General features: G+C 41.5%; 1 protein-coding gene across 1 annotated transcript in view; it reads left to right on the plus strand.

Moving 5' to 3' along the window:
• cyhr1 (cysteine/histidine-rich 1) overlaps positions 1-13,650 on the plus strand; it is a 131,465-nt gene that overhangs the window by 58,738 nt on the left and 59,077 nt on the right. Inside the window, exon 2 of the mRNA XM_041183314.1 lies at positions 5,610-5,848. Coding sequence (XP_041039248.1) covers positions 5,610-5,848 — 239 coding nt within the window. The remainder of the gene's footprint in view (positions 1-5,609; positions 5,849-13,650) is intronic.

Genomic DNA, 13,650 nt, shown 5'->3' on the forward strand with positions numbered 1-13,650 from the left:
TGTATATCGAGTTGAACTATACTTAGTATACTGGAGTATGGAAGACTATATCTATGGATATAGCTCAAATGATGAATTGTTTACCTAGCATTCAAATAAGTTTGGCACAGGATGAGTAAGGGCATTAACAAAAAGGCTCGGTTTCTGTAGTGGTCCCACTCTGTATAGTATGAAGTATTGTCCCTTTCATTGAGCTGCTGTAATCTCAGAAAAGCACATGTTTCTGGTTACTGTGGAGTGATCTGAGTGGTGCTTCTGTCTGTTAACTACTGATGACAATTTTTTATTTTGCTAATATTATTAAATTCCATCAGTTTCATTTGCAAAATGTCACTGGGTTGTGAAATGTTTTAATGTTTTAAACTGGAGCCGAGCATTTGATGGAACACGGAACTGTCCTAACTACTAGTCTCAAGCAATTCTAACCATCTTGTCAGGTTTTCTTATAGGCACCAAAATTCAACTAACTGCTTTCTTCCTCATTCATCTATGTTCCATAAATTTCAGGATAAGCCCATAGGTGATAACATTTCTGACAAACCTCCAAGAATTTTAGCCTGTGAAAACTTGCAAAAACCTTCTGGTTTCCCACTCCAGTGCAGCTCCATATGAGTTGATGCTGTAAAATCAATCCTTATATTCTCCAGTCAACAAAGTCCAGCTTGTTAGTCTTTCTGTAGGACTAGTTCTCAAAAGTTTTTCTTGCAAACATGTCAACTGTGAAAAGCTTTGGTACTTCTATTGATTCATTTCAAATTCGCTTTGAGCTGATATGTATACTTTGGAAAACAGAAATGAAATGAAATCAAGCTTCACGTTTTCAACCTCTTTTTGAGATTTATTTACCTATCACAGTCCTTCAATGAGCCTTTATTGTCTTCCATCAAAAGACAGCATCAGACCAAAATGTCACTGCCTCTTCATAAAGGTGTGTGATGGAAAAATTGGAAGGCTGAATAGCTTCATACTTGCTGGAAACGTAACCTCAGGATTTTGCTGCCCAAATCTAAAGTGAAACAAAAATACTTTTCAAGGAATTTACCAAATAAAAGAGAACATTTTTATTTATCTTTGGATTGATTTGATAGGAGAGCATTGGTTAAAATTAGATAGTTTTATTTTACTGGGGAGCCGGTGTCATGCTAATTGCATTCGCCTTTTCCCAGCATAGACACAGTGGGCCTTATGACCTCCTTCTGTGCTGCATCATTGATTCTATGACCCAGGTCTCCCTTTTGAAGTGTTGCTGTGGAACATAGAATGAGCAGGCACTGAAGATTTGAATACCACAACATCTGTCTATGCCTCCTGGGATAAAAGTCCTCGTGTTTTCTTGTATGTCTGCAGTGTTTGTTCACAAAGATATTTACTGCTCAAGGAACCTCTGACCTTTTGGATTGTGGCTGCACTGACGGACAGCTTGGATCATGGTTATTGTATTTTTCCTAATCAGATTTAGTTTTGGCTTTGCGATTTATGTCTATGCTGTATGCATCAATTGTATCACAAGGGATGTACTGGAGGATCTTGCTAATTCTGATAACCCTTTGGGATCGCCTGACATTTGTTTGGTTGAGGACAAAACACTTTCTTAAACTTACTTTCTCTTTAAGAAAAATCTCCAACTTCCATTGCTTTGGGTCTTCCTAAAATCATAAAATAATAGCGCACAGGAGGCCATTCAATCTGTCATGCCTGTGATGGATCTTTCGAAAGAGCAGCAATGCTGAGTCCCACATCTCCACTTTTTGTCTGTAAGTTCCTCATCCTCAAGTACCTGTTCAAATCCTTTTCAAAGTTATTTATGGAATCGGTTTCTGTCATCTTTTCAGATAGAGGGTTCCAGATCCCAACAACTGGATGAGAAAAATTCTCCACATTTCCCTCCTTGATCTTTTGCCAGTGATTTTGCATCTGTGACCTCTGGTCATTGACTCTCTTAGCAGAGAACATAGTTTTTCTCTCTTAGCGCCATCAAGACCTCTCAATCTTGATAACCTCTATTAGGTCACTGTTTAACCTTTGTTCCAGGGAGAATCACCCTAACTTTACCAGCTTCTCATAACTGAGGTCCCTCATCCCCTGGTAAACCTCTGCACCCTTTCTATGATGTTCTAGGTTCAGATAAAATTACTATTCAGAGACCCCTTGCTATAGAGAACTAAAAGAAATTGCATGGTTAGAAGCGGTTGGCCGTGATTCCCGGGCACTTTACAAATGAGGATGGGCGTACTTCAGGTCTATTCTCTAAAGTTTATTTATCTTCACCTGGTTCCTTCAAACTAATGACAGAATGGCACCGTTACCTTTGTGTGAAAGAAAGAACACAGTTCCATCGGTGGATTGCAATATGCAGAATGCACAGTTTTTTGGGGTTTCGCTGTTAGAAGCATTATTTGACTATTCAAAATTCCAAAGACACACTTTGTATTCCTGTCATCTAGGTGGTCTTCAGGAGAAGCTTTTGGAGATCTTTTGTTATTAGGTTGCAGAAATGCTAAGTGCTTAAGAAATGTCAAAACCTAAAATTCATTTAGTAGAGATTTATCTACCACCTGGATGAATCAAAAATACTTCCTTTGGCTGTGTTTGGATGCCTGCATCTCAGAGCAGGAAAATGTAGAGATAGGAGGAAACTTAACCCTAACATCTTATCAATGTCCATTTCACCTGATGTATCTTTCAACCAGGAAAAGAAAATTGCACCATAATCTAAAGGTGCTGAGAGCTTGTTAAACTTCAGGGTTAAAAAAGTATTTCTTTGGATCAAATTGCTGCTGTCTTCACCAGATAGTTCTTGCAATACTCTACACAGTCACTTTTTAAGACAGGAAAGATTAAAGATTTTTTTTCTGTTAAGTGACAATGCAGACTTATGCTGAACTTTCACCTTTAGGCTTCCACAGCCAAATTCAAGCTCTGCAAGTGACATGAACAACTTCAAGAAAGAACTGATGCACAAGATGAACCCTCTTCTGTCTTCTGACCATGATGCACAAAACAAGTCTGCTAAAAATTCTGATCTTACATTCTTCAAAAAAGATCTTGTATCCCCTCTGTGTCTTAGAGCTTAGAAGAGTAGATTGGGTTCCTGTATCTGATGAAATGAGCTGCCTTATGCCCCATCACTGTTCCCTGGCTGCTACATTTTCTACCTTTATTGACGGACATACTTTTTGGCATCCGTTTTGTACTCTAAAGATAGAACTAGAAGAGTTTTATGTTGGGGCTGTCAAAATACTGATCTTGTATAAAACATCTACTGATTGAAGCTTCAAAGTTAGAACATTCAGTTATTGTAAATGGAAACCCATTGGGGATGAAACCACTGTCTAGTATTGAGTTTTATAAAGGAGGCCCAGACCATGTAGTTTAGATTGACCCTTTGTGCTACCTTGGCCTCTGCAGGTTAAGGCTTCTTTTAAGTCTCTGATGTAGTTTGGCTTAAGACGTTCAATGATTCAAAGAACGTTGGCCTCTCAGTAGATCCACCATATTGATTTGGTGCTCGCCTTGTGTTACTTCTAGGACAATCTTGGAAATCGTATGAATAAGCTCAGCGCTCCATCTTTCCAAAGAGTCTATCCCTCTTATTCTTTCCACCACCATGCAACCAACTCTTGATTTGACTTAGGCATTTTTAGAGCTTTCTCTAACTGATTCATTTGCTCCAATCTTTGTTACTGATGAAACTGGTGACTGAGTAACATCTATGAACCAGTTACCACATAGGGTAAAAATTCCTTACACTCAAGCTCCTGCGGCCTCATAAGCTTACATCAGAAGATGAATTCAAGACTCCATGAAGTGTTTACAATATTATTTTAACAAGATGGTCTGAAATATCTCCCAAGAGTCATTTTGACCCTTGAGACAAGCTTTGATTTACCATAGACTCTTCACCTCCATTTTCTAACATTACCGAAGCGTACTCCTGAAATACATGGAGGATAAATGAATGAGGAAGGAAGTAAGATTAACTACCTTCATTCACTGTGGTCTTGCCCATTTTCTGAATGTATGTTATCCTCCACATATCTCGCATACACCCACTTATCCCGCTGTTTCTAACTCTCATTTGGAGTGTTTTGACATTTACTAAATGTTGACAAAATTGTTTTCCTTTGCTGTGTAAGCATTACCTACCCTGCAGGCTGCCTCCATCGATAAAAGAACCGCAGACCGGTGTGTAGCCACGGCTCTTATACAGCCTAGGAATGGGGAAAGATCACATGGCCCTTGAGAGACTTCAGTGAGGTTAGAACTCCTGGAGGGACACCATCCAGGTGATTTTCCCCTATTGGATGATGGGCCTGTCTTGAGGTATGTGGAGGATAAGAAAGGGAGAGAGAGAAGGTAGGTAATCTTACTGTACCCAGCTTTCCTTGCAAACTCCCATAAAATATTTGTAGTGATATATGTCTGATGAAATGACTTTCTTTCCCTAATTTGTAAAACTACTGGGCATTTGGGGTGGTGTTGTCAGTGGGCCAGTCGGCACAGTGAAAAATCACGAGTGCTCCCTCTGTCTAACCTGTTCCCGAGCAGTATCAGACAAAAAGTGGCCCTATCCTCCCTTTTGATTGAAAGTCACTTGTGGCATGCCTGCCGAGGGTGTTAAATAAATGAAAAATGAAGAATAGTTTTTGAATTCCAACGTAAACTTTCTTTACCAACACTTGGGGGTTTATTGCCTGGCGTTGATGCCGCCTTGTAAAATAAGATGTTTGAAATCTAAAAAATGCCACTTTGCTCCTATGACAATTATGTGTTTGGGAATCCATCTGGAATTTGATTTTCAGCTAAATCTTAGCTGTCTGCTCGAGTTGACCACAAGATGTTTATGACGGACTGCAGGTATTGGCATAGCACAGCACTGAGTCTGCACTGTATTTTAACCAATAAACCTTCCCAGCAAATGTGAAATTACTGTGGTGCAAAGTATTGTAACTGGCTGCTGCGATCTGTTGGTTCTGTGCGCAGCTAGTGCGGATTCTGTCTATCAAGGTATACCTGCTGCTTTTTGTTTCTGTCTCTCTCCCTGCTCCTCCTATATCCAGAAATTCTTGACAGTGTTGCCAGTTCCCATTAGGAGGGGAAGGTAGGTGTAGCATATGTTAGAATACACACTTCTGTCCTCTGGGACTTGTGTTTGTGTCCGGCTGAAGAAAGGTGGAGGTGAAGACCTCCTCTGTTTCAAAGGGCTGTTGAGGACTTCCACAAGAGTTTAAGGCTATCTCTATCCATTTCCCCAACAGATAGGAATTAGATAACTTGCCCCAAGTTCAGCATAACTTGGCATTCGTTCTGCAGCCTAGCTATGAGGGACCACGAGGACAGTAAGTATGGTGAAAAGAAGTTGTTGGTTTGATGGGCAATGGTTCCGAATTTGGACTCAGGTGGGTTGGAGCATTGCAGGAAGCTGGAGTGCTCTGCATTGCATCTGATTAGTGCTATGCCTGACTTTGTGAGTTCTTGCTGTCAGTTGGATGCAAAATAAAAACTGTTCACTTTCCTAGCACTGCCTGCCCTCCCTATTCAAAAAAATCAAAAAGACTTGCTGCAGTGTCCAACTTGGTATAAATGTAAGTTTTCTTTCCGCCCGGCAGTGCACGAATGGTCACTTGATGTGTGCAGGCTGTTTCATTCACCTGCTGGCTGATGCCAGACTGAAGGAGGAACAGGCCACCTGCCCGAACTGCCGCTGTGAGATCAGCAAGAGCCTGTGCTGCAGGAACCTGGCCGTGGAAAAGGCGGTGAGCGAGCTTCCCAGCGAGTGCGGCTTCTGCCTGAAGCAGTTCCCACGCTCCATTCTCGAGAGACACCAGAAGGAGGACTGCCAGGACAGGTAATGCACTTAAACCTCAGAACCAGGCAGTTTATTAACCAAATCACGGCCCTTACTGATCCTGCTTTTTATTCACAGTGAGTAGGGAGCCAAGGGAGTGCAGGCCCTAAATTTTAGGGTGGCAGAAATATATTGACATGCACAAGTGGGTTTTGGGGGCAATGTAAAACAAAAATTATCTTTGATAAGTTGAGGTGGCAACACCCACTTGGCTCTACCCCGCTGTCTTATGTGCACTGCCCAATTATAAATGATAGGTCCTAGCGCTCAGCAGTTCCTCGCCAGACTGACAGCCAGTCCCATGTCCACGAAAATGTCGAAACCAGTGCAAAGAACACAAATGGCAACTGTTTATTACCCATATGATACTTGTATAAATAAGTTATTGATTTCTCAACTGGTAATTTTCATAATTAAAACTCTCGTGACTTGTCTGGTGCATTACAGAAAAAAACAATGCATTGCCTAGCTGTCCATCCTCAAGCTGACTTGAGCAGTGGTGGGGAGAGGAGGAATGGGCAGTATCATTAATACAGTGGTTAGGGCAGCTTAAGATATTACAATAGGATTGCACAAAAACTTCAGAAAGCAACACTGACAGCATTAACCTATTAGGGTCTTTTCAATAGCAATGTCTTGGAGAGTTAGGTTGACAAATAAGGCGTAGGAGCAGAAGTAGGCCATTTGGCCCATTGAGTCTGCTCTTCCATTCAATGAGATCATGGCTAATCTGATAATCCTGAACTCAGATTTCCTGCCTTTTTCCCATAACCCTTGATTCCCTTACTGATTAAAAATCCATCTATCTCAGCCTTGAATATACTTAATGACCCAGCCTCTACAACCCACTGCGGTAAAGAATTGCACAATCATGGGCGTTGTATGAAACTGCACATATTTTAGCATTTTTCTTTATTCCTTTCTAGCATGCAAGACTTGCTTTATAGATTAATTTTCCCTCCCTATCTTGTTCAACATATTTTTAGAGCACAGCCAGGTTTTCTCAGGCCTCCACTACAACTGGAGTCAGCAGTCCTGGGGCAGCTCTCTCTTCAAAGCACCTAGGACCCTGAGACTTGAGATGGAGAGCTCAATGTTTTGGGGGAAATTGCAGGCCCTGATCTGTATTCTGTGCAGAGTATCGATTTGTTTTTTGCTTAGTGAGCTGTTATAATTGCTGCATTTTTTAAAAATAAAGCAATTACCCTGGAGATCTGCCGTGGGCAGTGTTGATTTAAATGTTTAAGAATTGATTTAGAGGTCTTGTGCACCCTTGTTCTCCTGCCTCTACCAATGCTGTGGCAATGTACCAAAAATGCACAGAAGTCTCCTGGGGTAACTCCTCCCCTCTGTTTTCCCACTTGCTGGGCAAGCATCTCCCTTTTTACAGACTGCAAATCTGTTTGGCAAACTAGTGCTTTGTATTCCAATTCTGATGCAACTGCCACTTATAAACCACAGCCTCTGTTAAACCCAGATGGGAGAAGTGCAATGTCCGTCTCTAGTTCCTCTACTCCAGGGGTCACAGCATGTATTTAAATGATTTTTCCAACTAGCTATATGGCCAAATATGTTCTTTGTCTATTAGTCTCCGAGTGACCACTGACTGACCAGGTTTTTTTAATAAACAACAAAATTATTAGTTTATAAAACCGGACTTGTCAAGGAGAAAGGCAAAGCTGATTAACATACAGAGTGAAATATGTAAGTATAATAATTACTCTTTCTAAATACCTTAACTTGTTCTTTTAAATACCTTAACTCACTCACTCTCATTCATTCACACACGTGTGCGCGCACACACCAAAAAAAAATGAAGTAGAGGAATTGTGTCAAATGGTTAAAAATCAGTGGTTCAAGGGAAAAGGATAGAGAGTGCAACCCTTGAAATGGCGTCCAGGTTATACAGCTGGTTTCTCAGCACTGGTTGGGGAAACAATTGATGACCCTTGCACTACTTTTCAGGCAGACTTCAAGGAAAACTTGCAGCCAGTTGATTTCAGAACGTAGAGTGATTTTGGAGCAACTTCCATTCATTCTCTGCTTTGGGACTGGGCATGGAGCTTCAGGATCTGGTGTGTTCTTTACCCAAGCAGTTGATCTTTTTTGTGTCTCCCAAAAGCAAAACCAAAACCAGCTTTTAAAACACAGTTTTCCAGACATAGTTTTTTTATCAAAACCATAAATGACCAGTTGACCCTTTTGTAAATTGCCCACCAGGGTTAAGAGGTTTCCAACTTCTTTAAAACTGCTTAATTACCTTTTCTGGTAAAATGCTGTATTTTCCAGGAACAGCGGCAACCAGAGTCCTTGAATTAACCCTTTAAGGGACAGTGTCTTTTAAAAACAGCAATTCTTCCAGAGTGTTCTTGGTCCTTGAAGATGAACCATTTTCCGTGATTAAAGTGTTTATGACACCTCTTCTTTACAAGCAACAAGGTTCTAACCAATTAGGACTGGAGAATAATGTTAGATTACATGTAAGAGCAGGAAAAGGAAATAACAAAGATTCCCAACTGCGGCATGTTATTTCCTCTGTTGTCGAACTTTGTGTTCTGGGCAGATCTTCTTAGTAAAGTCTCATTTGTACAAATAGGACAGTTTGCCATCTCCCCTGTAAGAAGCACTTAGGCGTTCTGTTGTTTTAACTCTTAATCCAAACCACAGGCTCTGAGCAAGACCAGTCCTGGAGGATATCCTTTGTTCTTTTCTACCACTGGCAGCAGGCGTGGCTGTGTTAAATACTTTTTGACAGTCAATTCTCGACTTTGCTTTCCAAGTTAGTATACAGAGGAAACATTACTGTTCACCATCACAACCCAAGGTCCCAGAGCCTTACTTGCAATTTTCAGGAAGTCTTTTAGAAGAGTCATAAAGCTTATCGTTTTTCAGTCTTTCTTCAATTCGAGATTTTAGTTTGGTGCTAGTAACCCTGTTTTTGTTCCATTTGCTGGTGCAGGGATTTCAAGATTTGTCTCATGCTTTGGATCCTTCCTTGTGATTGACACTACATCTGTTTAAACTGCCTTTCAAGGCACTGCCACAGATTTTTTCCTTTGTTTGAGATGTCTGCCTGTTCACATGACTGACTAATGGAACAAGATTCTACATTGATTTGTGTTGTCCAGGTGGAGATGTCAGTTTCCATTAGCTAGACCTTCAAGCTCCACTGATAGCATAGTTGATTGAGACAGAATGTAACCAGCTATATTGGCAGTGGATTCATCTCATTGTCCATATTTTGAGGAATGGGGAGGAAATGAGCCAGGGATCCCATCCCTGGTCACTATCCAGTTGTCCAGTGCTAGAAGGTATGCATATGTGGACATTTAGTAGGAAAGAATCAATCTTGACTTTGCCTATGTTTAGGCTCTTGCCCAAGGAACCATAGTTGCAGGAAGAATTGATGTCTTCAGCAAGAGAGAAAGTTGACAAAAATATGAGTATGTCCTGCAACACCAGTCGGCAGAGTTTAAATCTAAATGTTCATTAGAAGGACTGGCATCAAACTGATATAAACCCTATAGTGTGACTCAGCTCACTAGATCATCAACCAGTGATACAACTTTGCAAATGCTAATTTTGACCTTGATTTGCAACACCTGTGTTTGCATTGGAAAATTTGAAGACATGACCTGTTGATAATTGTAGGAGCACAGATATTGCTAGATTGCTTCATCCGTTTCGCCTCCTACCACTGGTTGTCGCATGATACAACGACAATAGAATTGCTGACTAACTTGGTAAGAGTGTGGGAACCAGGAGGTAATATTAGAGAGGGATACCAAGGTGCAAAGCATTTTGGGAAAAACAGATAGTACAAGAGTAGGGAATTGGATCATTTTGTAAAAAGGAAAATTTTGTAAGGCTGCAGGGAGAAGGAAGGGGAGTGACACTGCACTGGGTTACTTGCTCCTTCAGATGGCCAGCACAGACATGATGGGCCAAATGGCCTCCTCCTGCGGTGTAACTATTCTGTGACTCTACGATCAGAGCAATCAATCTCTTTCAATTAGTATACATCAAACCCAGGCATAACACAAGAAAAGCTCCAGTGGTGCAGAGCTTTTGGAACCATGGAGCTAAAGTCACTTTTTTCTTTCCAAGCATGCCACACTCATCACACAGCATGTCTCAAGTTAGTCATGTATCACTTGTTTATTCTGTTACACGTTCTTCAAGCATCTGCTAATGGGGAAGTTCCTGAATTTTTTGGGGGGGGGGTCTGTGACTAGTCGTTACAACCCCCAACCGCCCCCCCCCCCAGGAAACTGAAGCTCTTTATTTAGATGGATTCTTGGCAGCTCCCATGTTATTGACATCAATTTCAGAATCAACGTCATTACTTGGCAGCTGGTTCATAAAATTTTAATCTCATCTGGACTAGTTTCTCCTGAAATAGAAATATTGAACCTGAGCATCTTCCCTTTTTTTAAGGGTGAGATTCAAAAGAGTTGTTTTCCCTTAGAGTAGTGGAATAGCCTCACTCAAAAAATACTGATATTTAATCAGTTTTTCAATTAAAGAAAAATGAACTTGCATTTAGAAGCACCTGTTGGCCAGGCCCTGCTCATTTTAGGATACTTCTGTGGGATCTTCTCCATCCACTTGAACAGGCAAATGGTGCCTTGATTTAAAATCAATTCTGTGAAAGAGCATCTTAGAGCAGTACTCAGGGATTGCTGCATTGAAGTGTCAGCTTGCAATACATGCTGGGCTATTGGTTTGAACCTAGAAGCCTCAGACTCGGAGTCAAGAGTGCTACTGCTGACCCAAGCTAATATTAGAAATAACTCAGTATGGAAGATGATGATCAAGTGCTCAGTGGAATATTTGATGATTTCTGAGCTTCTGAAAATATCCAGCAATGGAAGACAACTGTGTGGAGTAGGATGTAAAATTCCGTGGATATTCTGAATCTTCATTTGACTTGCATTTGAGACCAGGGGAAAATTATTCTGAAACTTTCCTTGGGAGATGAAATTGATTGGATAGAGTTTATAGTGGGACAGATTTTATTTGGTATGTGTAGGGTACAATGTCTGGTTTGACATTTTTTTAGTACACAAAAATCCAATCACCATGTTTGTGTCTCCGAGATAAGCTGCTACTGTGCTGAAATAGAGTCTCTTTTTTGCTTGATGTGAAGTGCACATTCCCTCCTGTGTGCATCTGGTTAAGCCCCACGAGCTTCGGTGCAGATAGGCAGAACCAAGTGTGCATAGCTGTATTGCTGAAGTTCAACCAACTAAAATGGTGGAGGCTTTGAATATAGAACTTGTTGCTGCTTCTCCAGCATACTTCTTCACCTGTTAACATTGGCTTGCAAAGTTTTCTGGGACTGAGTGAAAAGAACACAAGTCCCCAGTGACAGCTTTGTACTTCCAGGTTCAAATAGTGAAACAGGCTGCTGGTCAATAATAAACAATGTCCTGGAGTACTTTGGACCCACCAAGCTCTGGTGTCAGATTATTGAGTTTGCCACAGAGTTGACTTGATACTGAGCTCCTGTTACCAGATGCGTCTTCCTGGATGTGTCATCAATCCCAATGATATGTTGCTTGTCTCTCTCTTTTCCCTGCCTACCCTAGTCGTTATCCGGCAGATAGTTGCTAGTTGCAACAGTGACTGCGTGATCATTGCAGCCTATTGCCGCCGTTCAAGCAGTGGAGGTTTCAGCAGTAGTCATTTGCGATTCTGCCATCCAGTAATGCTGGGCACTGAGGGCGGGATACGAAGATGACCTCTGACCTCTGGATAATGCTATACAGCAGCTGAAACCCCAAAATCTCATCATGTATTTGATCACCATCATCCTTCATCCTGACGGAAGAACCTACACAGGGTGATGTGCCAGCTTTTTCTTCTAGACATTTATAGTCCAGAACACCAACCTCCTTTTTGTAAATCAGCCTTACTCTTGAGAGTCAGTGAAACTCCTCCTTTGTATCCCTAGATGCCTTGATCCACGATGTAGGGCACATCTTATACACCATAAGCTTAATCCTATGTTGTTTGTCCATAGCACCACAGTCTCATCAATAGTCTGAGTGTGAATGGGTCCCTATGGCACTCCCAATAGGAGAATTTTTACAATTTCAGATATTTATGTCACCTTACAGGCAAAACCATGGGGGGCATATGTATGGATAAGGAAGACCATTTGATCCATTTGGATAATCAATTCGGAAAGGATTGCGATCCTAAAATAAGAGCAAAATGCTTCTGAAATGGCTTTTTGCTTAATCCAGCCTTCCCAAAGTCCACGCCACATATTAATCATTTTGTGTGACACGCTACATCCTGATGCTAGTCTAAATTTGCCAAGTAATAGTTTGAACCTGTGTTCTTCTGCCTGTTTTGGCTTAGCTACAAACATTGTTTCCAATTTATTACTTCTATCCAGTTTGCTATAATCTTGAGATCCCACCATAGTCCCCTCGAGGCTGGACAATAATAGGCATCGAGGCTGAATGGTGACTTTCAAACGTGGAGTTGAAAGAGAAAAATCATTGCACCGTATTGGAGTTATGAGGAAAGCAATTTGAAACACTTTGGGTTAGTTGCTAGTTATGTCTCCCTTGCTATCCAGATACAATGGACACCACATAAACATCCTTGGGTTCTTCCCGTGCCCCATAATTACCTCCTGACTCCCCAAAGCCAGTCCACCACCTACAAGGCACAAGCCAGGAGTGTCATGGAATATTCTGCACTTTCCTGGATGACTGCAGCTCCAACAACAACCAAGCTTGACATCATCTGGGCAAAGCAGCCCACTTGATTGGCACCACATCCAAAAACATTCACTCCCTCTACCACTGATACACGGTAGCAACAGTGTGCCCTCTACAAGATGCACTGCAGCAATTCGCCAAGGCTCCTACAACAGCACCTTTCAAACCTGCGATCTCTACCACCTAGAATGACAAGGGCAGCAGATGCATGGGATCATAACCACCTGTAAATTCCTCTTCGAGTCTCACACTATCTTGACTTGGAGTTATATCGCCGTTCCTTCACTGTCACTGGATCAATGGCCTAGAATTCACCTCCTACAGCACTCCGGGTGTTTGTACACCACATGGACTTCAGAGGTTCAAGAAGGGAGCACACCACCACCTTTTCATGGGCAATTTATGGGGAGGCGGTGGCAAAGTGGTATTGTCACTGTACTGATATTCCAGAGACCCAGGGTAATGCTCTGGGAACCTGGGTTGGAATCCCACCACGGCAGATGGTGAAATGTGAGTTCAATAAAAAAAAATCTGGAATTAAAGTCTGGTGATGATCTTGAAACCATTGCCGATTGATGTACAAACCCAATTTAATGTATTTTAAGGGAAGGAGATCTGCCATCCACAGATTCTGGTCTGGCCTACATGTGACTCCAGACCCACAGCAACATGGTTGACTCTTAAATGCCCTCTGAGCAAGGGCAGTTAGGGATGGGCAATAAATGTTGCCCTAGCCAGCGATGTCCACGTCCCATGAATGAATAATTTTTTTTTAAAATTAGGGTTGGGCAATAAATGCTGATCTAGCCATCAAAGCCTGTATCCCAATCTTTCGCACGTCCTCTTGTTACAACCGCAGCTGATGGTTTTGCTGAGCAAGCCAGACCCCAGAGTGAACTCTGTCTCACTGATCATAAACCTTTTATTTTTATTGTGAAAAAGAGGAGGAAGAGCTTTTGGCCTCAAAAGCATAGAACTCCAGTAACACAAGTTTAGAATTTTAAAAATTAAAGATTTATGATAAAAAAAAAACTTAAGTACACAAGATAAAAGTTAAAACAGTCT

Source organism: Carcharodon carcharias, chromosome 3 (assembly GCF_017639515.1).
Source record: "Carcharodon carcharias isolate sCarCar2 chromosome 3, sCarCar2.pri, whole genome shotgun sequence".
Classification (NCBI taxonomy): Eukaryota; Metazoa; Chordata; class Chondrichthyes; order Lamniformes; family Lamnidae; genus Carcharodon; species Carcharodon carcharias.